General features: G+C 47.8%; 2 protein-coding genes across 2 annotated transcripts; one reads left to right on the top strand and one right to left on the bottom strand.

Annotated features, from left to right (window-relative positions):
- Nucleotides 1-533: 533 nt before the first annotated feature.
- Nucleotides 534-4,374, bottom strand: MBOAT4 (membrane bound ghrelin O-acyltransferase MBOAT4). The gene is made up of 3 exons (XM_090034806.1): nucleotides 4,256-4,374; nucleotides 2,421-2,645; nucleotides 534-1,506 (listed from the first exon to the last, which is right to left on the bottom strand). The coding sequence occupies exons 1-3, from the start codon at nucleotides 4,372-4,374 to the stop codon at nucleotides 561-563; spliced, it is 1,290 nt and encodes a 429-aa protein (XP_089890932.1). The 3' UTR covers nucleotides 534-560.
- Nucleotides 4,375-13,783: 9,409 nt separating this feature from the next.
- DCTN6 (dynactin subunit 6) lies at nucleotides 13,784-24,829 on the top strand. Its single transcript, XM_090032030.1, has 7 exons — nucleotides 13,784-13,890; nucleotides 14,186-14,250; nucleotides 18,266-18,371; nucleotides 19,425-19,513; nucleotides 21,570-21,617; nucleotides 23,006-23,148; nucleotides 24,339-24,829. The coding sequence occupies exons 1-7, from the start codon at nucleotides 13,868-13,870 to the stop codon at nucleotides 24,435-24,437; spliced, it is 573 nt and encodes a 190-aa protein (XP_089888156.1). The 5' UTR covers nucleotides 13,784-13,867; the 3' UTR covers nucleotides 24,438-24,829.
- The last annotated feature ends 463 nt before the right edge of the window (nucleotides 24,830-25,292 follow it).

A 25,292-nucleotide genomic window follows, 5' to 3' on the forward strand; every position in this document is an offset into this window, starting at 1 on the left:
CAGTGATCATTCTTTAGGATGCCTCCCTAGCCAGTATGGTCACCTAACTTAGAAAGCCCTTGACGTTTCATAGCCAGCTTAGCAGACTCATCCCAGGTTCATACTGACAGTAGAAGTTACAATATTCAACCTGAAAAAAGTATGAATATTTAATAGGGCAATGGGACTGGTCCAGACCACCTAAGGGATGTGCAAAATGTTCCACCCCTTGGGTACAAAGGGGAAACCGGGCAGCCCTTGCCAAAAGGTCCACCCAGGTTCAGTGGCATGCCAATGGGTTGGATGCAGAGATCCTGGTGGAAGGCTGTAACATGTGTTGTACAGGAGATTAGGCTGGAGGCTCACAGTGCTCCCTCCTTGTGGTGGAAATAAGAGTCCTACTACAGATGATCAACTTAATAAGCATAGGCAGAGCAGGCAACCTGACCTAAAGCAGATAATGTCTCAGTTAAAGAGGAGGCCTTTGCTAATGATCTCTGGCTCCTATGCACTGTTCCTGGTGATCGGTTTGGATGAGAAGCATGGAGAAAGAGAAGGCAGGGGAGAGCTATTGACAAGATTCACTTCTGTGTTGTTCTCTTTGCTAGCAGAAGCAGTGAAATGCAATACAGGAGAGGGAAGAAGCTGATGTAGGAGGTGCACAGTAGCCAAAGTGCAGAGAAACTCCTCATTTCCACAGCAACCATGATGTATGCAATAATGAGCTGAGTCAGGACCCAGGTCAGGGCTTTATACAGCAACCTTGTACACCGGGATTTTGTAAGGTTGCTTAGAAAGGGGTGAATCCGGTAATCAGCTTCCACCATTACTGCCCAGCACAAGAAGCCGAACACCTGCCCTGGGTGGAGGCCATGCCACCAGGCTGAAAAGATGAAAGTAGCCAGCAGAGGCTGGGTTGGGCTGCGCTGGAAGATTAGTCTCCTCAGCCACTGGGCAGTACTCCTGTTCCAGGTCCTGGTGAACAAGGCTATTCTGTGTGTGGTCTCCAGGGTCCACATAGCTGTGCCTGAGAGGTCTCCATGGGTAGGGTCATGTCCAAGAGCCAGCCCAAAGCCTGCTGCGTTGAGGAGAGATTCATCGAGGGCCCAGTGAGAATAATAGGCCAGTCTGAAGAGAAGAGCTGAAATCCATACAACATGCACACAGCCAAAGTGAGTACAATATGCCAGGCTGGTCAGTGTGCCCTCATGTCCTGTCACAGCTAGTCTCAAAAGCTGCAGAGTCAGAGCCCAAAGACCTTTCTGGCCAGCAACCCAAAGGGACTGTGTGAAGCATGGTAGACTTGAGCACCAGATCTGGGCCTGAAATCTCTTAAAAGAGCACAGGGGGCCTCCCAGCAGGGCAGGGAAAAATAGCAGGTAGCTGCAGAAAGGTAGTGCTCCCAGCAGGGGCTCCTTCCTCCTTCTGTGCTCAAAGGTCACTGTTACTGTCCCTTCATGGATGTCCAGAGCCAGTGATGTGACCCTCTGGGTCAGCAGCATGAGAGAAGAAAGAGCAATCGACAGCCTGAAAAGGAGATGAGTGAGTAGGACCTTCATGTGTGGAGTCTGTCAACATGCCAGCCTGTGAGGGGCTGCCTTCAGCTAGAGCTCTGTTGGCACTTTGGCTGTAGGCATCATCTATGGTGCTCACAGGGCCCCCTTTGCACTCTGAGCACTCGGTCAGCAGCCCCCACATTTTGCCTGCCCATTTTCATTATCCCAGGCAGATGGACAGATGGCTGAGCCAGCCTTTGCTGCTTATCTGCAATCTCCATCCCCCCCACCCCCAACTTCCAAACTCTGGAACCCCTGGACTGCAGTTGCATCAATGCTTCTGACTCCAGCCTGAATCCCCAGTTCGCACACCCTGAACATGAAACACAACTGTTGAGTTATTTTCTGGGCTCTTATTTCTGTTCCTGTATGTCACATTGGAAGCAAACAACGACAGTACAGCAGGGTGAAAAATGGACCCAGCACAATCGGTGCAAGCCAGAGCAATGCTCAGCTCTATGCCTGCTACTGGAGCACTAGGAATGTGGTGAATTTTGAATTTCACCCCTAAAAGCTAATCAAAGAGCTGTTAAGTTCTTGATTGCTATGCAAGGCTAATGCGTGACACCCAACAGAAAGCAAACTGTACTTAATGCTGGAGAGGAGCAAGAGAATCTCGTTTCTAAAATGTTAAAATGCACACAGCAGAACAAACTGTGTTGTTCTTCCCAGCGTGGTGCTGTTTGCTGTACTATTTCCTGTGAAAGAGCCTGCCTAGAACTAAGGGACACAGACCATGACTAACAGGGGTTTCCACCAGTAACAGGTTTATTCTACTCTGTCACCCCCTGCCAGCTGTAAAGTTAGGAAAGGTCTTGATATGATTTCACTATAAGCAAAAATCTCTTGGTGGAGGAGATGGACTTGTACTCTGGTACTTGTTACCTGATGCATGGGGCTTCCTGCAGATAATGCTCTCTGTAGTGCAGCCCAAGGTGGCAGAGTGTCTGCCAAGACATCTGGAAGACAAACACCCATGTGTGGACCCGCCGTGGGCTGACTGAGTGGAACATGGCCACGGAGCATAAGGCTGGGATGAAGAACAACAAGGCATACAATCCCATGGCAGCACATGCCATAAGGAAGCCTCCAACCAGAAGAACAACATACCTAGAAGGAAGCAAAGACATCTGTGAAGGTTGCTGTATCAGGTTCCTGACCCCCCCCTACCTTTACCTAACCAGTCAGCATCTCCTTGGAAGCAGGTAAGCCTGCCATGCCACTCTGTGGTGGTTGGTTTTTTTTTTTTCCTGCAGTGCTTGAAGAGGGCCATTGTTACAACACCAGAAGCCATGTACTTCAGGGTCCTTGAAAAATAGGGCACCTGGTCCAGTGTGTCCTACTCCATATCCATTATTTCTAACTTACCAGGGCTTATTGGAGAGAGCTGAACAATCTCTCTTCAGTAAGGAGGTCTACTTTCTGCTTTCTTCTGTTTTAACCATCTATTTGATACTTTCTATCCACCACGTGGGAGATGGGTGCAGCTAATCCAGTCCCTGAGGGGACTGAGAAGTTGGAAAATGCTTGTCCTAGGAGCTAGCCTTTGTGTCCTGAACAGATGGCAACAACTTCACTGTGACCGTAAGTGACCACTTGTAAGCCTTGTCCCATTGTCCAGACAGGCAGCCTTCTAGAAAGGATCTACATCTGAGATGAGGATACAGGTCCAGGTGATCCTGAAGTCCTGCAGTTTGAACAGCATATTTCTTTAGAGAGAGAATGATAGTGATGGCTTTCTCAGTGGCTGTACAATGACAGAGTACAATCATCACCTACTCATCTCTGATCTCCTGTTGGCAAGTCTTCAATGGAGGCTGTGGCCAAAAATCATTCAGCCTTGAGTACCTAACAGGGAACAACCTGATTTCCAAAGGTACAGGTGTCCCACAGCTCCTCTGATGTCAACTTTTCTACTTAGTTACATACCTTTGTTTCCTCTTTCTGAGGAAAATTGACAGCATCAAATGTAACAGAGAGGTTGGAGAAAAATGATTTAAGACAGGATGTAGCCATTCCCTAAAGTGCTGTCATTTGAATAATCTGTAAGAGAGATGACATAAGCGCCTGGCATCATCTGTCTGACTCTTCATTCTCTGAGACATTTGCTGATAAAGGGATTTCCTACAATCCAGCATAATTCAGATGTGGTACAGAAATGGGTTCCCTGAAGCATCAGACCCTCTAACTTGTAGAAGACCTAAATAAACCTAGTGCAGTTTTCTTTCTTCTTCCCTTCCTAAGACTACAATCCATAATTGTTGCCTAAATACCTGTCTTCAGAAGTGCTTGTAATGTAAAGGCTTTTTAAAAATAGTACAAGTCCACTGAAAGTGTTTAAATTAGGTGCTTATGAAACTCCCACCATAGAATCACAAATGTGTTTGCTGATTCATGATTCAACCTGTGATTTGTACTTGTACTTTAGAAACTTGGCAAATGATTGTTACTTTGTGTTTCATTAGGGCTTTACACTTTTTTACAAATTTTTCTTTATGAGGAAGCTGAGGTGCACAGAGGTTGTGGTTTGCCCCAAATCATGTTATGACTCAATAGAGGAGCAATGAATAGGCTCCAGAAGTTCTGTTTTCCAGGTCTTTGCTGTAACCAATTAAAGAAGTTGGCAAAATCCTCTTTTTTTGTGAAACCCACAGTTAACGTAAAACGTGTTTTTTATAAAAGATCAAACGGATAAACATAACATAAATACAAAAGCATACCTGGCACTTGGAGAGAGATACCCAAAGCTGCAGAGATAGTGAAACAGAACAGCAAACGGAAATGCCAGCATCTGGTACAAAATGGTAGGGTTAAGAAGAAAGGGATCTGCCCACTCCATGGAGAGTCCCGTTTTAAAGTGTCAGTTCTTCAGTAGAGTTCAGATCCTGTTGTACCTAGATAAAGAACTGAAAATAGCCTCTCATCAGCTGCTCTTTATAGGGAGCAGGAATTCCAGGTTAATGGAGGCAAATCAAGAACAGGACCTGAGATAAACAGAGCAAATGTCAGCCAGAGATCAAAGCAATTGTGCCTAGGAAACTGGAGTATTTGCAGTGACACACAACAGTATGCAAAGGAAAGAGGGCAAGGTAAAAAAGCACCTAGGAGCTTGTTGTCTTTAAATCCTGGTTCTGCTAAGCATTTATGTCTCAGGATTTGTATTTTATATGGAAAAATACATTTTCATACTTGTTCTGCTATGTTCCTGAATAATCTTCCTGGCTAGAGAGAACTAAAAACCAAGATAAGAGAGTTCTTTTTCAACACACATCTTAACTACCAAGCTATTTTAATGTCTTGAAAATGGAAGAAATTACTGCAGAGATTATTAGACTCCTGAAGCCAGCCTTTCACTTTGCCTTTGTGTTCTATGACACCCCCCTCACCCCCCCACAATGACTGGTATTACACCAAAGCTGTTGCAACAGCAGAGTGAGGCCAGTGGGAAGATAGTGGTAGCATAACTGTGTGACTAATGGAGAAAATCAGAGCAACAGTCAGGGGATACAGTACTTAAATCCCACCTCTCTCCCACACCCATCATGAGAACTCACTCCACACTGCATGGGCACCGTGATGTATACCTGTTTTAACAGTGGTTCCAAACTTTTTTGCACATCACTTTATTCCTGAAGGATGAAGGTTGCTAGTTCTCAGGACTGCCTGTGCTGCTCATGCCCCACCCCACCACCAAGAGGGTCACCACCAACCTGGCCAGTTAGCATTACAAATGACACCAAAACAGATATTGGCAAACCAGGAAACAGAGTTTCCTATTCACCCGTATGCTTGGACATACAATATGCTTACATAAGAGCAAAAAAGGACTGGACACATGTCAGAGTCCAACACCAATTATCCTGGGGGGGAAAGTCTAGGATAAATCTTACACCAGTTATACTGGTGCAGATGTCACACATCTGCAGCTTGCCCTCGAGTAGCCATTTACTCGAGGCAGGGCACAAGAACTGGCACCCTGCTACCTAGTGGTGAATCACTACAATAATCACATACTGGATACAGCACCCCAGATTGGCTGTTCTCCTGTCTCCTCTGGATCCTGGTGTAATAATTTATAGTGGTATACAAAACTGCTGCAAGTTACAATGATGTATGTATTTCATGTGTCCAGGCCTCTTCAGTCATGCAGCATTGCCTCAGTCCCCTTTGACTTATGCCCTGGCAGCAGTGCTCCGCCTTTTGGTCCCACAGACCAAATGAGTGTGGTGAGGCCAGTTTATGGGCAGGATCCAGCCCCATGTGCCAAGATCAGACCCTGGGGCTCAGCACTGCGCCTGCCATGCCTTAAGCACAGGAATTAGTCCCCAGGGGTGTGGATAACACAGCACTATGGGCTGGATCTGGCCTGCAGGCCAGTGGCTGAACAGCACCCCTGCCCCAAAGCATTGGGGTCCAACCTTTTTCATAGGTGTGCCACAGATATCCCACATCTTCCCTAATTGCCATTCTGGTCCCCTTCCCCTGCCCAATCAACTGCTCTGTTTTCTGCCCCTTGTCCTATGCTCCCTCCCTAATCTGTTCCTCTCCTTTATGATCTGGCTCCCTGCTCTCTGTTCCTTGCCTGATCTGCTGCTCTCCTTCCTACTGCCTGATCTGTCTCTGTGGTACCTGTCTACTTCTCAGTCTTCTGCATGCAACACACGGAGACAACGTATATCACAGGTTGGCCACTCATGCCCTAAGGAGTCCTGCAATGAGACCTTAGCATCTTTTCCCCCTCAGCCCCTGCCAACCTGCAAGGAATCAGCATGAGACTATGTGAACGGGAGGGCTGTCTTAGTGTGGTCTCCCTTGCCTCCACAATGGTAGGTGCTGCGTGGGGGATTCTGAGGTCTCAGTGGGTTCTGCTGTCTTTTCATTCCCACTTGCCTAATCCCCTTGGGCCACAGTTAGGGTTGAGTAACTGCACTGTATGTGTAAAAGTTCTGGTTGTGTTGGGACTTAGTTATGCTAAGCTATAGTAAGCTACGGTGCCAAAGAGTGGTATGGAGAAAGGGGCCTTGCGACTGCTGAATGACCTGGTAAGAAAGGAAAAAAAAATACACTAATGAGAAGAAAAACATGGAAGGGAGTATGAAAACAGAAGCTAAACAACTCAAAGACAAATATAAAAAGTAAGAACTTACTAATGAGATGGAGATATGTGCAGGTCCATAAACTTAGCAAATGAAACAAGTAGAGAAGAACATCTCAACAAAGAGATAAGAACTGGCATGAAATGGGGGCATGAGGGCAAGCAAGTATAAATAAAGGGGTTGAGAAGCATGTCCGTTGTAGAGACCTAGGGGAGTGTGAATAATGTATGGTGTCTCTACATGTCAAGGACAAACTGCATTAGGTTGGACTGACCAAATGATGTGCTGTCTGACAATAAACCTTTCTGGGCTTTTGCCACTGAACCCGTATCTGAGCCGTGTTTTCTGCATCATCTTCAGAATCTGGACGGTGGCTTGCTAGCATTGGCCTTCCACAACCCACAGACTCCACCAGCCTGTATATCAAAAGTGACAGCAACCAGGTACCACCTGAAAAACACTCCACATGCCTCCAAACAGCAACATGTGAAGTGTCAGTGCAACTCTGCATCTCCTACTTTGCCAGCAGTTAAGGGTGGCAATTAGTTTCCAGCTCTGGAAGGACAGGCACAACACTGAGTACCAGTGAATGCTGGCAACCTTCACTCCAGGGGAACTGTGGTTTTTACATGGAAATTGCCTTTTTAAAAGAAAGCATGGCATTAAATATGACAAAACAGTGGTGCAACTGGGTAAAGCAGATGGGTGCTAGTAGTAGGCTCTGAAGAGCACCTCAACTCCCAGCTGTAGGCACCAGTTAGCGGGGATTTAACAGGGGCCAAGTCCTGTTACAGAGAGTAGGACTAGGCGGTAGAATTTGAAAACTGCAGAGCCCCAGATAATGAGCTTGGAAGAATTAGATAATGATCTACTGAGGTGGCCCCAGCCCAGAAGGAGGAGGAACCAAGGACTATATAAGACTTGTATTAGAACCAGAAGGGCAGTCTGCCTTGGGTGGAGCTGGAGGTAGGAGCTCCTTGCTGGGAACTAGGCTGGCTCAGGCTGTTTTGTGTTTTTTTTTTAAAGGACCTTCTCTACACTGACTGAAGCTGTCTGGGAGACTAAGGAAACTGAACTGGGAATCGTCAGTGTGCAGTCACCTACCCTGGAGGTTTTCAAGATGAGACTGGACAGTCACCTCATGGGGGTCACTTGACCTGTTACCTTCCTGCCTGGAGTGTGGGCACTGGACCTGATGATCTGCAAGGTCCCTTACAGCCCCTAACAATCTATGAATACAAGCTGGGGGCGAGGCTGGGAAAAAGGCATCCCAGGTGCAATAAATTGTATTTTGGCTGGGATTTATGTTGCTGTTATGGCCGTGAAGCATAGGAGTGGCTGAATGAGCCTTTTGAGGGTGCATGCAGAAAGTACTACAACTGACATGACTGTTAGAGGCTTTTCCTGGGGCTCCAGGAATCCCAGATCCATTGAGGAGACAAAAGGATTGATAGCTTGCTGGGACTTTCTAGTGCTACAGGGTTTAAGTCCTTTAATCAAAGTCCATCAGAGCCCATAGGGATTCTAGGTCGGGGGGGGGGTGTGAACCTGGAGTCCCAGACAAAGTAATCATTGGGTTAACAGGCACTCTGGAGAGTAATGGTCGTAAATGCAGTAACAGCTTTTCAGGTGTTCCCGGGCAACCTGAATTGAATGGGTCAGAAGCAAAACCAGACTCCCCAGGATCAATAGGTGTGTCAGGCTGTCCCATCACTGAGCTGTACAAAAAAGGTATCCCAGACAAGGTCATATGGACTACAGAATGCCAGAGAGGTGGTTTCTGTTTGTTTGTTCCTTTATTTTTATTCTCTAAAGGACTTCCTAAGGAAGTATTGGGTGATGAAAGGTACCAGTGCCAAGCTGAAGTGGAGCTTAGCCCTACAGGACTACAACATGCAGGGGATTCACATTAAGAACAATAAGAATTTGATCACCAATGCTTTGCCTTGGAAAACAGTAGGTGTGAAATTCCCCGTTGCAGTGATCCAGCCCCTCAATTTTTTAAAGGTGGGGGAGAGGGGATGAAAAGGGGTTGTGTGTGCTGAGTCTTAGCTTGTAGTTCCTGTTGGGAACACTTTGGGGGGCTCAGTGTAAGTATATGTTGCTGTACATTTGTTTTATAAAGCAGAACATCTTCATGCTCTCTTCACCCCCAGAGGCAGGTGGCAGCAGGCCTCAGAGACAGCTCCCTACTTGGTTCCCCATAATCTCATTTCATTGGCTAAGTACAGACAGTCAAAAAGCCTGGGGCTGAATTGATTCAGTCCTTGCAGGTTAGTCTAAACTGCACAAATTAAATTGAATCGGAAGTGAACAGACATTTGCGTTTAATTTGGGAAATGCAGCCACATGCCTACAGTGGCTCAGGCCAGAGGCTGGGGTGGTGGGCTCTCTAGCTGTATGTTCACATCTTCCTGCTGCCCGAGGTCTCTAGGATTTGAAGTCCAGAACTACAGCAGCAGGACTCTGCAGAGTTCTTCATCACTCGCTCTTCCTACTTCCAGGTGCCTCTGGGATTTGTAGCCCACAGTTGCTGCCAGCCAGCCAGTAGTAATTTTTAGTGGGGGAAGAGGTGTTTAATCCCACACTGTGGCCCCAAACCCTGGCCAGGGTTTGCCGGGTGGGGGGGAGGGGCAGTCCTATCCCCATCCCTCTCCCTCCCAAACTGGGCTGCATCCCCATCTAGGCTTGCCCCCTGCCCCCCACTGTCAGCCAGCCCTCCCTGCTCCAAAGAGCACAGCCCAGTCCAGGGCTGGAAAGCATGCTGGGGGACTGTAATTTAACCAGGAAGGGGTCTGGGACAGAAGTTTCATAAACCGGTTTGACCCAAACCAGTTAAATCTGACACTACATTCAACCAGGTTTATCTTAAACCAGCTTCAGCTATTTTGAAATTTGTTTATGTGCACTCAGCTTCTGTTCTGTTAGAGGTTTAAACCAGTCTCTGATCACTTAAACTGGTTTACATGTAACTTCTGTCCTCAGCCCTTCATGTGTTTGGATGAGTGTTGTCACCAAGTCAATACTAGAGTTCTCTAGCTGTTTTGTTGCAAGTGGTAGCAGACTGGGCCTGAAGGGAATGAGTGAGGCTCAGAGAGGGAAGGTCCCAGGGAGGACAGGGAGAAAAGGAATGGAACAATAAAAACTGGTTGTTTTGAAATGGTCTACTGTGCTGTTTGAGATGTGGGCGCTCGGGCCTGTCCTCTGTAAAGAAGAAAACACTCCCTCTTTCCTGGGAGATGACCAAAAAAGGAGGTCTCGGGGGTGGGGGGCGGGCTGTTACAGATCACTGGGGAAGCCAGTGACTGAGAAGAGCCAGGGTCTCAAAGCCAAAGACTTGCCCTGTGTGAAACCATGCTAGTACTGACTGCTGGGGTCCTCTTGGGAGAGGGAAACCAAATAAGGCTGCTTCTTGGGGAAACCCGAGGAACAGCTTTCCTCTTCCCCCTCAAAAGGGGTGGTTAGATCCTATGCAATGCATGCCTTTTAGATCACCTCTTGACACTTTGTACTAGGAGTGGCATTCTTTTATACCTTGTGGGTACATAGAAAATGTGGGAGGCATAAAAAAGTTTTATGGGTAGGAGTCTACCCAACTTGAAGGTAGGTGGTTGACTTTTTTGTGGGCAAATTGCAGCAGGGCCTGCCCCCATGCCTTTGGAGGGGCCCTCGTGGCCCCACCCCTCACTGCTGATTTTTGGAGGCACAGGGTTGCAGACAGGCAGGCCTCTCACCCAATCAGCAGTGACGAGTGGGAGGGGCATCTTGCCTTTGTGCCAGCACCCCGCTTCCTTTCCCCGCCTCACCCCCAGCAGGCTCCCAGCTGAGAGGTTGCTGGTTCCCATGGGGGGAGATAGCACCTTTTTATTTTTAATAAGCCCCCACACACACCATGGATTTAGCAGACATTGCTGCCCAATTGTGATTTCTGCAAAATCATGATTTGAGCAGGCCCTTAGTTATAGGAATATCCAAAACTTAAGTGGCACGCACTTGCTTTCTTGCTCTGGTCTACTGACATGTACACAGATTCCCATACTTATAACAGGAACACCTTTGTGCCCACAAGGCAAAATGCCTTGCATGTGTGCATGGGGGTGTTCAGGGGTCCAGACTGGTTTGTGCATCTAGCTTCCCACAAGAGGGGGAGGAGCTATGCCCTGCCATCCACATATACACAGTGGTACTTTTCATACAGGAGTCTGTACAGAGCCTGAAAAATCTCAGGAGCCCCTGAGATGCACACATGGAGATGGACAGTATCTGTGTAGGTGTCCAAAGTTTAGCTGGGGTCAAAAAGGGCAATATGGACAACTAGACTAAATGGGCATTCTAGTGTCAGGTGGGTGCCTACATCTCTGGGTGACCAAACTGCTTTCCCCCCCTCCCTGTTTAGATGCAATTGTTCTGGATGTCTATAGACAGAATCCAGCCAGCAGTCCTCAAAGGCCCATCTTCAGTCCCAGACTTTCCTTTAAAAGGGCTTGCATGCAAGCTGTCCACTTCTAGCAAAGCAGGGTCCATGATGGAGGGCACACAGCTAGTGCAGAGAAGAGTAAGACACTGATGTGCACACCAGCCTCTTTCTTTCTTTCCCCTCCTCCCCAGATGCTGCTGACCACAGATGAGTTTGTGGCCCAGTACCTGAGGAAGCTGAGCAGGGAGAGGCTAAGACCCCCTGCCCCCACCACTGAGTGTGACCACTTAAAGGAAAATTATAGTACTGCATCAGCTGCAGGGGTGGGGAAGAGGGGCATGCTGCATGCCCTACCTCTATAGAGGGGAGGGGTGGATCCCAGGGCCCCATCTCAGAAGTGTATGGCTGGTGTAGTGTGGGGCTTCTGGCCTGCCTGAAATCGGACAGCCTTGTCTTAATCCTAGCTGCAGCTAATCTCTGCATTGCTTGTCTAGGATAGCATCAGGTCCTGGATATCTAATAGAAATGATGCAGATGACCAAAAAAAAAAAACCCACCTAGAGGAGTTTGCAGCCACAATCATCTGTTTAGCTCATATCCATAGCTGGTTTGTTCAGTGTGAACTGTAGTGGGATGTTTGTATTCATTTCTTATGTTTATACTCATGCAGTAGCACCTACTGTGCCTCCTACCATTTCCAGTTTACTAGGAGACTCAACCCCATCCTGGTAGACCATGCAGTGGCCTCAATTATTCATGCCATTGTTGTCTCCTGGTTAGGCTTTAGCAGTGCATTAGACCTTCCTCTCTTAAGAAACTTTAACTAGTTTGTAATGCTGTGGGGCATCTCCTTTGCAGTACATGCTCCTGCAAGCATGCCACCCCCATCTTTAGATGCTGATACTGGCTTCCCAAATACTGAATCAAGTTTGAAGCCTGTCTTATCCACCTGGCTTTCTCTGGCCTGGGCTCAGAGTTTCTAGAATGGAAGAGTCCAAAGATCATGGTCAACAGCACTACCTGTGGCATAGTATAGCTCTCTATGGTAAGGGTAAAGCTCTCTGGAGTCAGTCTGAGACTGCAAAATGGGCTCCCCATAAGCAAGACCCACCTTAGACCTCAACACTTTGTGCCCCGTGTACTTCTCTAAGTTGTATCTTTTAATATGAGCACAACAATGTGCATTAAAAAACCCAAACAAAGCCCTTTCTTCCTCTCCCCACCCAAAAGCCCTACTACACTGCTCTGAGTCTGTGGAAGTGAGAGATTAAATCATATGATAACTATCAATCAAGCTGCTCAATGCTCTAGTACAGTGGTGCCCAACTTGACTGGCCCACAAGTGCAGGACCCTATCGTCTGGCCTGTAGGGCTGAAATATGGCAGCAGCAGCAGCATTCATTGCTGTAGCCCCTGAAGTCACAGCAGCAGCTGCTGCTCCTTCCTCCCTCACATTTCCAGCCCAGCGGGCCAGTTGATACTGCTCTGTATTATAGATCTTGCCCAAGGGGCTCTCTCCAAAAGCTATAGCAATTAAAGCTGCCACCACTCACTACACCATCGAATTGCCTGTGGGGAGTCCCACAAACTGGAGGGGACAGGTTTGTGGGCTGAATCCAGTCTGCAGACTAGACCTTGATCACCTCTGCTCTAGTGAAAGATATTCAATTGCTGTAGCATTGTAGCTGATCCAAGCAGGAGCCTGGGCTTTGAACTGCATGGCCCTGGGCAGCTCACTCCTTAGTACCATGTACCTGGGACATGCCCTTGCTTTTATGATTTCCTTTCTTGTTTTGAAAATTTTTCACATTCCAATCCCAATCAGCCAAATCAATTCCAAATCTGTGAGTCAGTCAAGAACCGTAAGTGTCCCTACTGCTGGCAAACGTATTCTTTCCATCCTAGGCTACCAGCGTGCCTGTCTGTGCCATACTTTGAACTGGCCTGGTCTCAGCTGCATGCCTCATCTTCAGGAACCCCATCCTATTCATCAGGGTGACATGTCCCTTCTCAGAGACCTGCCATGGCTTCTGCTCAGAGCACTAAAAGGAGGTCATGCGGTCACTCAGGCCCCAGGCCCAAATGAGACCACATGCACAGTAGAAAGCCCATCCTGCGCACAGATGTGGAGTAGGCAGCTGTTGCACAGAAAGCTGGTGCCCTGTAGCTCCTCCATGGCCGTCTTGTGGAAGGGGCATGGCTGTGCCGACAGCAAGGCCAACTGCATGGTGCTGACACAGTGGGAGCACCTGGTCCCACAGCCATGCACCCCGCCACATGGCACAGGACTGCAGAGGAGCCACGTTCCCTCCCTCAAGCCACCGGGCCAGGAAATGCTGACAGCCCGTCCACCGGCTCGGACACTCGGGTCCACGTGGACCTGAGGCGGGTAGAGCTCGGGAGGGGCGCTCCTCTCTGTGCCGGTCTGTCAGCACAGCCACAGAATGGGAGGCGGCAGGGAGAGGCAGCCGGGCCTCGTAGTCTGAAATCAGTCAGCGGGCAGGGGGAGCAGTGGCGGGGAGTAGCGGGGGGACGGGCACCCCCCGAGAGCGCTGGTGCCCCTCCTGACCGGCTCTCTTTCTGAGATATAACAGTTATATATATAAGATCTCTCTCGCCTTAACAAACGTTGAGGTAGGGAGGGAAGGATCAAGCACCAGCCGCCCTCACCGGGCCACCCGCAGCACCCACTGCCGCGCCTTCCCGCTCCGGCGGCTGCAGAGCGCGCATGCGCGCAGCGCCAGGCCGGGCAGCGGAGCGCCGAGAGCTGCTGCGGGGTCCCCGCCCAGGTGCGTGGATCGAGCGCCGAGCGGCGGAAGATGTCGGAGAAGCTGCAGAAGAGGTGAGACCAGCAGCCACCCCCGCCTCCCGTCAAGGCCTGTGCGCACAGCCCCCGCGATTGGCGCCTCCCTGAGCAACAGCTGCCCGGCTCCGGGGGGCGCGGCGGGCGGCAGCCGGAGCTACCTCTGCCGCAGCAGAGACTCCCGGGGCGGGGCGGGGCGGCCTTGGCTCGTGCCCCGCCGCTGGGCTGGCAGCTTGAGGGGAATCGGCTACCACCCGCCCCCCGGCCGCGGGCTTCCGCCTTGGCTTTAAAAAGCAGTCTTTTAATCTCCTTTAACCTCACGTTTTTGTCGCAGCGTGAAAATTGCTCCCGGCGCCGTGGTCTGTGTGGAAAGTGAGATCCGGGGAGATGTAACTATTGGTAAGAGGAGACGTCACACCTGCCCTGTTATTTTTCCTCTGGTGAGCAGCAAGCGCTGCCTCTTTGAATCACAGCGTCTGCTCCAAAAGTGTGGCCCACCTGCCCTGGCAGCACCTTTCCCCCAGCGACCCGCTCCTTGGAACCAGTGAGGCCTCTGTAATTAGTATCCTGCCAGAAGAGAAAGCTGGTCCCCTACATCTTCCCTTGAAATGGCTGCTTGTCGGCCGCCCCAAGGCCCCAGCTGAAATGCGCATGTTCTTGCTTAGTAGGAAAGAGTTTGCCAGAGCCTTAGATATGAGATCAGAGAGCAGCCCCTTACAATGCCTTCGCGGTTTGAGCAGTTCAGGGCCTTACCAAAGTCATTACAGTTGCAGGTAAGTTTAGATCAGAGGGCTACTTAGAAAGACAAGAAACAAACTTCAAACAGTGGCCCCATGCAACGATACAGGCATGAATGGCTACATTGATGTTGGTATGTATGCAAAACTGCACCTGAAAGCTTTCTGCAGGAATGACAGCTACATTGCTGTTCTTCATATCGCAATATAAGATTTAGTGTAAACAAACTGGAGAAATGTGGGCTAGATAAAACTCGTATAAGATGGATTGATAACTGACTCAATAGCCACAAGCAAAGAGTAATTATTAACAGATCCATGTCAGAATGGCAGGAGGTCTTGAGTGGAGTCTGGTAGGTGTCTGTCCTTGGCCCAATGTTATTCACTGTATTGATTAACAATTTGGATGCTGGCATAGGAAACTTTCTTGAGTAACGTTGCAGACAACACAAAACTAGGAAGGATTGCGAGCATGTTGCAAGGTATGAGCACAATTCAGAAGGATCTTGACAGATTGCAAAGCTGGGCTAGAGATAACATGATGGAAGTTCAGTGTGGACAAGTGCAAGGTGCTACACCTCAGGAAAACTAACCAAAAAAACAAATACACAAGGGTGGACACCAGGCTAAATGGCAGCTTGGAAAAAGGACTTGGGAGTCTGCTGCACAAAAGACACAAGAGGTGATAGTGCCTCTCTGCTCAGCACTGGTTAGGCCACATCTGGAGTACTGGTCCCCACATTTTTAAAAGGACCTGGAAATGTTAGAGAGCATCTAAAGGCAGGCAACAAAGGTGATCAGAAGCTTGGAATGCAAGTCATGTGAGGACAGGCTGAAGGAGCTAAGCCTGTTCAGCTTGTGGAAAAAGGCACTTAAGAGGGGACATGATAGCAGTCTTAGTTTCATTGTTTCATAGTTTCTAGGGTCAGAAGGGGCCTGAGCAGAACATCTAGTCCGACCCCCTGCCATGGCAGGAAAGAATACTGGGGTCAAATGACCCCAGCAAGATGTTCATCCAACCTCCTCTTAAACACCCCCAGGGTATAAGCCTGCACCACTTCTCTTGGAAGTTGGTTCCAGACCCTAGCCGCCCTGACCGTGAAGTAGCGCCTCCTGATATCCAACCTAAACCTACCCTCTGCCAGCTTGTGACTGTTATTCCTGGTCACTCCTGGTGGTGCTCGGGGGAACACTGACTCCCCCAACGCCTGCTGATCCCCCCTGACTAGTTTATAACAGGCCACAAGATCCCCCCCCTCAGCCTTCTCTTTTGGAGGCTGAACAGGTTCAGGTCCCGTAGCCTCTCCTCATAGGGGCTGCCCTGTTGTCCCCTGATCATATGAGTGGCCCTCCTCTGGACTCTCTCCATGCTGTCAACATCCCTCTTGAAGTGCGGCGCCCAGAACTGGACGCAGTACTCCAGCTGCGGCCTGACCAGTGCTGCATAGAGGGGGAGGATCACCTCTTTAGACCTGCTCGAGATGCATCTGTGGATGCATGACAAGGTGCGGTTGGCCTTCCTAACTGCCTCTTCACACTGCCGGCCTATGTCATCTTGGAGTCAATGATGACCCCCAGATCCTTTTCCGCCTCTGTGCTGACAAGAGGGGAGTTCCCCAATCTGTAGGTATGGTGCCGGTTGTTCCTCCCCAGGTGCATCACCTTGCACTTGTCTGTGTTGAAACCCATCCTATTCTCGTCCGCCCACCCTTGTAACCTGTCTAGGTCTGATTGTAACCTGTTGCATCCTTCCAGTGTGCTCACATCCCCCCACATCTTAGTGTCATCAGCAAATTTGAACAGGGTGCTTTTTACCCCCTCGTCCAAATCGCTGATGAAGATGTTGAACAGTGCGGGCCCGAGGACCGAGCCACTACCCATGTCCTTCCAGGTTGAGAAGGACCCGTCCACTACCACCCTCTGGGTGTGGCCCTCCAGCCAGTTGGCGACCCATTTGACTGTATGGTTGTCTACACCACAGCCCCCCAGTTTCTTAATGAGAACGGGGTGAGAGACAGTGTCAAAAGCCTTCCGGAAGTCCAGGAAGACAATATCCACTGCTACCCCTGCATCTAATGATCTGGTGATCTGATCGTAAAAGGCCACCAGGTTGGTCTGACAGGACGTGCCACTGATGAACCCATGTTGGTTGCCCCTAAGCATGCAGTCCCCTGCTGGCCCCTCCTGGATGTGTGCCAGCATAATTTTCTCAAACAGCTTGCCTAGGATCGAGGTAAGACTAACTGGCCTATAGTTTCCTGGGTCCTCCTTCCTGCCTTTTTTGAAGATGGGGACCACGATGGCCCTCTTCCAGTCCTCTGGTACCTCACCAGAGCACCATGAGTGCTCGTAAAGCTTGTAAATACTTGAAGGGTGGCCGTAAAAAAACAGGGAAAGCACCTTTTCATTCTTGCTGTAGAAAGGAGGGTGTGGGCCAAGGTCTTGAAGTTGGAGCAAAGTAGGTTTAGATTAGATATCCGGAAAAAACATCTTCACTGTTAGAACCGTGAGGCAGTGGAGCAGACTGGCTAGGGAAGTTGTGAACTCTCCATCACTGGAGGCGTTCAAGAAAAGGTTGGACAGCCACTGGGCAGGGGTGATTTCGGCATAAGTCATATCTTTGTTCTGCCTTAGTTATTTCCCATGCTTTTGAGCTTTGCTGGTTACCCCCACACTCCACCCCTACCCCTTTTTCTACTACATGTGTCAAGGTATTTTTAAGCCTTCTCAGAGGCACTGGATGTTGCCTATAGCCAAGGCTGGGGACTTTGACTGGGGTGTGCCAGTGCTTATGCTGGGATCAAAGCTGGAGGTTCCTCCCTCCAGGGGGCCTTGCACCTCTGCTCAGGGTCAGACTAATTGCCCTATTTAGGATCAGGAAGGAATTTTACCCCATAGTCAGGTTGGCATGGATTGTGGGGGGTTTAGCCTTCCTCTGTAGTAGTGGGGGTGGCCCTATACCTGGGATCTCTTGAGTATATATTGACATTTCATAGAAGCAGGATGTTGGTTCCTGTATTTCCCCTGCTTTACCTGTGGCAGGTTAGGGTGTTAGGTCTGTGTTGCATCAAAGTTGAGGGCAGTTTTATATAGAGTTTAGATTATGGTTTTGATACGGATGATCCTGCCTTAAACAGGGGATTGGACTAAATGACTTCTGGAGGTTCCATCCAGACCTACTTCTCTGTGATAATCCCGCTAAAAATATTTCCCTACCAGAAATTAAGTTTGCAGGCATAGAACAGTGATGTGAGGGAAGGCTGCCTTTCACAAATTTTAGATTTTTTCTTTTTTTTTTTTTTTAAAGATTGGAAACCTAAGAAATGCTGAGGGAGGTTTGTACTTGCCAAACAAGAACTCAGCTACTTGAACACTGCCCCTGTGAAATGTTAGGCTGCCTGTTTTGCATGCAGAGTATCACAAACCTGGACTGCAGAGCATTGCTTTTATAATTACTATGCACCCATTCCACAAGATTACAGATGCTGGTTAAAGTAAAGGCCAGAATCATGTTAGGAGACATTCCAGCTCTATATCTAGTGGTCTTTGGAATCATTAGAGTCAGTTCCTTAAAGTAGCAGCAGTTGGGACAAGGTCCCTTATGAAAAGGTATTGTCTTCGGTATGATTTTCCCATGTGAGATCTTCTCTGGTAAGTACCTCATTGTATTCCCGCAGGACCTAGGACAGTGATTCATCCAAAAGCACGGATCATTGCAGAAGCAGGACCAATAGTGATTGGTGAAGGCAACCTAATAGAAGAGCAAGCACTTATCATAAATGGGTTAGTAAGCATCTGTTACACTACTGTTTAAGGCACACAAATCTTCACAACAGGATATACTCCAAGAGAATGATGTGTGTCTCTATCTAATTTAATCATTGATAGTTTGGGCAGCAAGAATAAGGCCTCTTTAAACACAGCAGATAAACTTCACTCTTAGCTGTATATAGTGCCCCTCCAGAACAGGGGAAGCACTTAGGAAGCTTCATGTATCTCTCCAGGTGTTGTACCTGTTCTGGACTAAGAAGAGAACTTGATTCTCTTGATCTCTCAAACAGGCATCTTACACGAGCATTATTATTCATTTACATAAAAATAAGTATGTAGGCCTGCCACAGCTTTGCACAGCTGTGCAGTTGGCTGGCTGGGGCTGGATAAAATTCATGACTTAAATTCTCTCAGTGCCATACATCTTTCCTTTTCACACTCAGATTTGTCCTACTTCTCAAACACAGCCATGTATAAAAAATCCATGACTACTCAAATGTGTGGAACATTTGGTCTGAAAAGTTTAAAGAGAAGGGAACTGTCCTTACCACATTAGAAAAGTAACTGTAAAGCATTGTTTCTAGAAAAAGATTCCCTGTAAATAGCAGCAGTTTAATGATAAAAAATGAAGTACCCAGCAAGAAAGGCTATAAGGAATCTGAAAACAGCCTTACTTAAATTAGTGCAGTATTTGCTTTGTTTTCCCTCATGTTCTGTCTAGAGAATATGGTTCAGCCTTGACTAACCAGCTGAAGATTGTTAGTGGAAAATCCATGATGTATCAAATTCCCACTTTTCCTGTATTTCTTTGGAGTAACTCCTTCCTCAAAAATCTTGTATCCTCAGCATTGTTGCATAAAGCTCTTGCATGAGAATTAGAAGTAAAACTGACTACTCTCTTCATTGCCCAGTCTGGAAGTATGTAAAAGTAAACACATAGCATTAATGTTTAAATCTGAAATCTAAAAGATTTGAGCAAAGAATAGGTGTTCTTTTTTCACATTTTAGAGAGGCAGTGCTCTTTTAATGTCAAATTCTGAAAACTTTTTTTTAATACTTCTACAGATTTCCTGAAAATATTACACCAGACACTGAAGGAATGGAACCAAAACCAATGGTCATTGGCACCAATAATGTTTTTGAAGTGGGTTGCTGTATCCTTGTTAAACAGTATTATCAAATTTTCATATTCTGTATTTTCAAAGCATTGTACAAATACTAACTTAAACAGCTGCCTTTAAGAAAGCTAAATCTTACTCTAATTTTACAGAAGAGGAAACAGAAACAGAAGCAAGTTAGGTCATAGACGAAGACTGCATGGGAGAATTCTAACTGGAATATGGGACTTTTTGTCCCTTCCTCAATTCTTGCTGCCTCATATAAATTAATGTATTTGGTATTTCTACTCAAAGTGCAGAGTGCTGTATTTTTGCATACCCCCTCAAATAAGACATGTGCCTTGTTTTTTGGAAGGCAGAATATAAAAAAAATTCCAGAGTCCTAGCCAACAGCATACAGCAGCTTGCTCAGTCCTACCCTTCATGCTAGTTGTTTCAATAAATAAGGCCATGTTTCTACTCCTCTGTACTTCTATTCCAGCAAAGAAAATCAGCTTCCCTGCTTAAGACAAGCTTCCTGATTTGGGGTGGAAGGGGAGGTACATGTGGTAGTCAAGTCAATAGGGTATTTATATTCAGTCCTTGTGTATTTTCTACAACAGCCTGATACAGGGGAAGAATTGGAAGGAAAACAAACATAAGAACAGTTGAAACTTTTGGCTGTAAACTGACTCCACTTGCCTTGTTGAAAATTCAAGAGGTTCTCTTTTTATAATCCAAAGAGGTTGACACACTGCTACAATTCCAAACAAAAGTTAGTCCTTTAAAGGCTCAAATTTTTTTGAAATAACTTAGGGATTTTGTAGCCCTTAAGGATCCTGACAGTATAAAATATCTTTTGAGATTGGTTGTGACTAAGGAAAAAAAGACATTTTATAGTACGGGCAGACCTTGACTTACGACTTTGAGTTTTGACACCCCTTTCGATGTTCCGACATGGGTTTCGTCTTTATGATGACCGATACTGCATGCACCTGGTAAGTGGTGCAAGGGAAGGGAGGTCGGGGGGCAGATAAATGTCCCGTCATGAGGGAGGGACTGGGGCTGGGACCGGAGCTAGGGCCAGTGCTGCCTAGCCGGGGGTGGGCGTGGTGGGTGGGGGCAGCAGCAGCTCCCAGTGTTGCATGCTGCTTGTTTGGTGGTTTAACTGGCGGTTCCCACCACCGCCACTGCGACTGGTTTTGTGGGGCATGCTCCCCCAGATCTGTGCAGGATGGTGCGGGGGGGCTGCACTGATCAGGTGGCAGGAACTATGGTGAATTTTTGGGTGGCTGCAGCCCCCGCCTCCCCTCCCGGCCCAACAACCCGCACTCCGCCCCCACCCTCCCACCACTCACCCAGCCAGGGCAAGATGGGCATGCGATGGAGCCACTGCAGACAGGTGGTGTGCAGCAGTAGAAGCCTGCCCCCTGCCCAACGCCTCCCGGAAGAGCCATGGCTTTGAGGGCACGGTGGGGCAATGTGCCCCCAGATCGGGGCAGTGCAGGCGGCAGAGCGGGGACTATGGGGGGTCTGCAACCACCCAAAAATTCGCCATAGCCTCTGCAGCCCGTTGCAATCCCAGCCCTGCCCAACCCAGCCCATGCAGGTCCAAGAACACATGGCACCCCGCTTCCCCATCATGTTCGCCCAGCCCTGTCTGGGCTGTGTTTGCCCCAGTCCCTCCTCCTCCATGGGGGGGCATTGATCTGCCCCCCCACATCCCTTCTCTTCCCCTCTCCTTCCACCACTTACCAGGTACAGGCACTAATCGACCATCATAAAGGAACCAACCCCCAATGTGTAACACTGTTCCTATGGGAAAATTGGTTCCAAGTTATGGCGTTTTGACATAGGACGTGATTTACAGGAACCAGTTGCGTTGTAAGTCTGAGGAATGCCTGTACTTTTAAGCTGTCAAACTGTAAGCCTTTTTGGGTGTCTCTTGAAGAAAATAGTTATTAACTTTGCATCTGGCTTTGGTAATGAAAATCAGTCTAGTTCATATACTTTCATTTTCCTTCTTGGGCTGCGATTTTATAGTTTCGAGTGAAAGTGTGTTGCTGGAACTAAAACGCTAAAAATTATATGTTTCTTTAACTATGCCTTACAGTTTCACAAGCCATGAAAGTGGGTGATAACAATGTAATTGAATCAAAAGGTAAGCAATAGTGACTTTTTTCCAGGGTGAAGATAAAAATGCTCCCTTGGTAGGTTGGATGCCTGTTACATTATGTTATATACTGTTAAGACAGGATCTATACCAGGAGTGGGCAAAATAGCAGATCGTGCAGGTGCTGTACTCCATTTCCCAGTAGCCCCTGCCCCCGGGTCTCCCGGGTGGTCTCTATGGAGACCCTGGGAGTGTGGGGCTGTGATAGTGCAGGGCTGCAGAATTGGGGCTCTGCCCCAGCGCAGCCCCATGCTGTCACAGACCCACACTCCCAGAGTTTCCATGAATACTGGATGGGAGTGGCACAGACAGGGTGCATGGTTGGGCAGGTAGCTGCTCCAGGACTGGGGCCAGGAACTTGCAGCAGTGACAGCAGGGGCCAGGGCAAAGTTGTGATCCTTTCCCTGGATGCCCCTGTCCACAGAACCCATGCCCTTTGCACAGGCATGTGGGCAGCGGATCATAGCTCAGCCCCAGCCCCACATTGTCACTGCCTCAAGATCCCAGGGTCTCCCCAATCCTGCCTGCCCATCTCACTCTTGGCTGCCTGTCCATCCCAGCCTCCCAGCCACAGACCCTGCCCACACAGGTTGTGACCCTTGTGGAAGTTGTGGAGCAGATGGCCTGGGGTGCCTGGGCAACAGGGCTCTGGCAGCAGCAGTCAGAAGGAACCACTGCTGCAGGGGCTGCTGGGAAATGGAGTCCCCTGTGGGCCTAATTTGGCCCACAGACCAGACTTTGCCCACCCTGATCTATACCTTTGCCTCTGCTAATATCTCATTCAGTATTGGTCTACTATCCATTAAGTCTTTTTTAGGCCACATCTCTGCTAGGGTAAAAATATTTTTTGAAATGTACGAGCTAGCTGAGATACACGCAAGTAGGGAATTTGACCGAGTGATCTACGTTAAAACTACACCTGCCTGGCTACAGTTTTAGTATGGACGTGAATATGAAAATGATGTGGTGCTATCTGTCTCCTGCCCTTACAAAATGAAGGATTCCAGTATCTCTGCCATGCCTAACCATTGTGATCCCAGCCAGTTAGCAGCATTTCTGTTTAAAAGAACAGAGCCCAGCAAATATGAAGGCAGCATTTAATCGAATTTTAAAGTATAAAGACATGAATGCAGTTGGGGACTCCCTTTCCAGTGTCTGAACAAGTTAATTGAGATTGAAAGGTCTTGTAGCTAATTTTAGTGACGATTATTTTTTAATTCTGTACTAGTCCATAAAAGCTAGACTCTATTTTGTTTGCATGGAGGTGGATTTAAGCAAGTGTCCAACCCAAAGAGAAGTGGGAATGAAATTGTAAGATTATTGTAAGAGTATATCTACACTGCAGTCACAATAATGATTTCTCCGTTTTCTTGTAGCATTTGTGGGGAGGAATGTGATTCTGACCAGTGGCTGCATCATTGGGGCCTGCTGCAATGTCAACACATATGAAGTTATCCCTGAGAACACTGTGATCTATGGAGCTGACTGCCTGCGTCGAGTCCAGACTGAGCGTCCCCAGGTGAGTGTTCCACAAACCACACGGGAGCGTTTGTCCCCTGCCAAGGTGGCCAGACTCCATAGGGGTTTTGACCCTGTTCCTCTAAAGAATGGCCACTACTTTAAAAGCAAAAAGGGACTGGGGAGCTACTGTGTACATGTGGTCCAAGTGGAGGGAAGAGAATTCCTAGGTCCCAGTTTGCCTCCTATCTTTTTATAGCAGGAATAGTTTGTTTACTGATAGAGTGGTCCCTCATATCCTTACAAAGCACCTCCAAGGCTGTAGGCAGGGGCAGCCTTCCAGGTCCGTCACTCTTGGTCTCTTGGTCTCTTCTGAAAGTTTTCTGAAGCAGCTCTGTAACCAACTATGCTTTGCTCCTTCCCTGGGAACACTGCTTTTGTTGATTGGCATTATGTCTTCTTTTCTAAATATAATTCAGAATTAATTGCATCATTACTCATTCTGAAGCCAACTCATGAAAGAAATACCTAGTGGGTGCTCACCTCCCTGTCCATTGCCTGCCTGTAAGTGCAAAATGCCTTCATGTAAGGCAGCGTTTCCCAGAGTTTTTCATGCCGTGGCACACTTACATGGCCTCCCCCACCCAATGGCACACCGCAAGGGGGGAGGGGTGGGGAGGGATGGGGGATTGGGTGGCGTGCAGCTGAATGCTGCAGATGAAGGAGTGGGGTGCTGCAAGCGGCGGAATGCTTCAGAGCTGCCCCTCTATCTGGCTGCTGACCACTGTAGCAGCAGGTGTGGGGTGTGGCTCCAGCCCAAAATGCCGCGGCACACCTGGACATGCCTGGCAGCACACCAGTTGGGAAATGCTGATGTAAGGCATTTGGGCACATAGCTTCATCCTGCATTGTATGCAAGCCCCTGAACAAGCATGCATTGGACAGACTAACTAGTTTTCTCCAAAACGCATCATACTGTTATAGTAAGATGACTGGGCCTGAGATATTTCTTAAATGACAAAAATGATGTTTAAGTGCCTTGTTTTATCAGAAATTGACTCACTCTGCACTGTCAGACTCCTGCACCAGGGCAGAGATTCAGTGTGAATGTGCTTATCCAGTTCATGTCAGGAGTGTCACCTGTGCCATGTCATGAGTACATCTCTAATGATGTGGAGGGCCAGCCAAATGGTGTTCAAGTGCCTTGGTTTCTTACACCTTCCTTTTCTAATTGTTCACTGTACCTTCTAGCCACAAACGCTGCAGCTGGATTTCCTGATGAAAATCCTGCCAAATTATCACCATCTAAAGAAGACTATGAAAGCAGCATCTACTCCTGTTAAGAGCTAAGAGTTCTCCCATCAAGATATATTTCCCTCTTCTGCTCCAACTGATTTAGGAACTTTTCTTCCAATTTCCAGCTCTATGTGCACAAAGAAGTCACTGATTTTTTTTTTCTCATTGTTCATTCAATTCTAGTCAAACTGCTTGTGGCATTTCTTTTGTTTGTAGGGTTTTTTTCCTTTTAACTATTTATATTCAGTAAACAGCTGAAAAATAAACCCTGGATCCCAAATCTGAGTAGCAATTCTTCTGGTTATAATATCGTGTATAATTCTTTCTAAGTAATCAAGTCTCGCAAGGTAGGATATAAATTACCTTTCAACACGGCACAAAAAGTGGTGAAGGATTAGAAAATATTTCATCACATATTCTGTGTTATTAATAAAGATATTAATGTCCTTGTCTTGTTATCTTTAATTATTAGATTTTCTCCAGGATGTACAGCTAATGGTAACACCATTCTGTCACCGCATTTATGTGGTTATCATCACTGGCAATTTACGTCAGTGCAAACCTGGTTATATCAGTGTAAGAAGACCTGTGCCTCCATGACAGATGCAAATAGTGAATAAATAAGTTTAATTTCCCAGTGGAGTGAGTAAGTTATGGTGCAGTAATGTTTGTGGTTATATCTTGATGGTCTTCCAGCAGTCTTTCCACGCTGCTTTGCACTGTGTTACTGGTCATGGTTTACCTGCATGTTCCCAACTGCTCTAGGGTCATGTTGAGTGGATGCCACCTGCTGTTCAAATGCTAACATGCAGCCAGATTTTGTGTTAGGAAGCCCTAAGTGTCAACTTAACATCTGAACATACTGAGCTTATTTTTATAGCTACCTCTGTGCCCTCCCTGCTTTTCATG

Source organism: Crocodylus siamensis, chromosome 2, assembly GCF_052110815.1.
Source record: "Crocodylus siamensis isolate JL-2025a chromosome 2, ASM5211081v1, whole genome shotgun sequence".
Taxonomy (NCBI): domain Eukaryota; kingdom Metazoa; phylum Chordata; order Crocodylia; family Crocodylidae; genus Crocodylus; species Crocodylus siamensis.

Coding starts and splice junctions, on each gene's coding strand:
- MBOAT4 (XM_090034806.1), bottom strand. CDS start 4,374: ATGGAGTGGGCAGATCCCTTTCTTCTTAACCCTACCATTTTGTACCAG. Junction 2,646..4,255: donor TATCTCTCTCCAAGTGCCAG/GTATGCTTTTGT, acceptor GCTTCCTTCTAG/GTATGTTGTTCTTCTGGTTG. Junction 1,507..2,420: donor CAGGAAGCCCCATGCATCAG/GTAACAAGTACC, acceptor TCTCCTTTTCAG/GCTGTCGATTGCTCTTTCTT.
- DCTN6 (XM_090032030.1), top strand. CDS start 13,868: ATGTCGGAGAAGCTGCAGAAGAG. Junction 19,514..21,569: donor TGTTTTTGAAGTGGGTTGCT/GTATCCTTGTTA, acceptor TATGCCTTACAG/TTTCACAAGCCATGAAAGTG. Junction 21,618..23,005: donor CAATGTAATTGAATCAAAAG/GTAAGCAATAGT, acceptor GTTTTCTTGTAG/CATTTGTGGGGAGGAATGTG.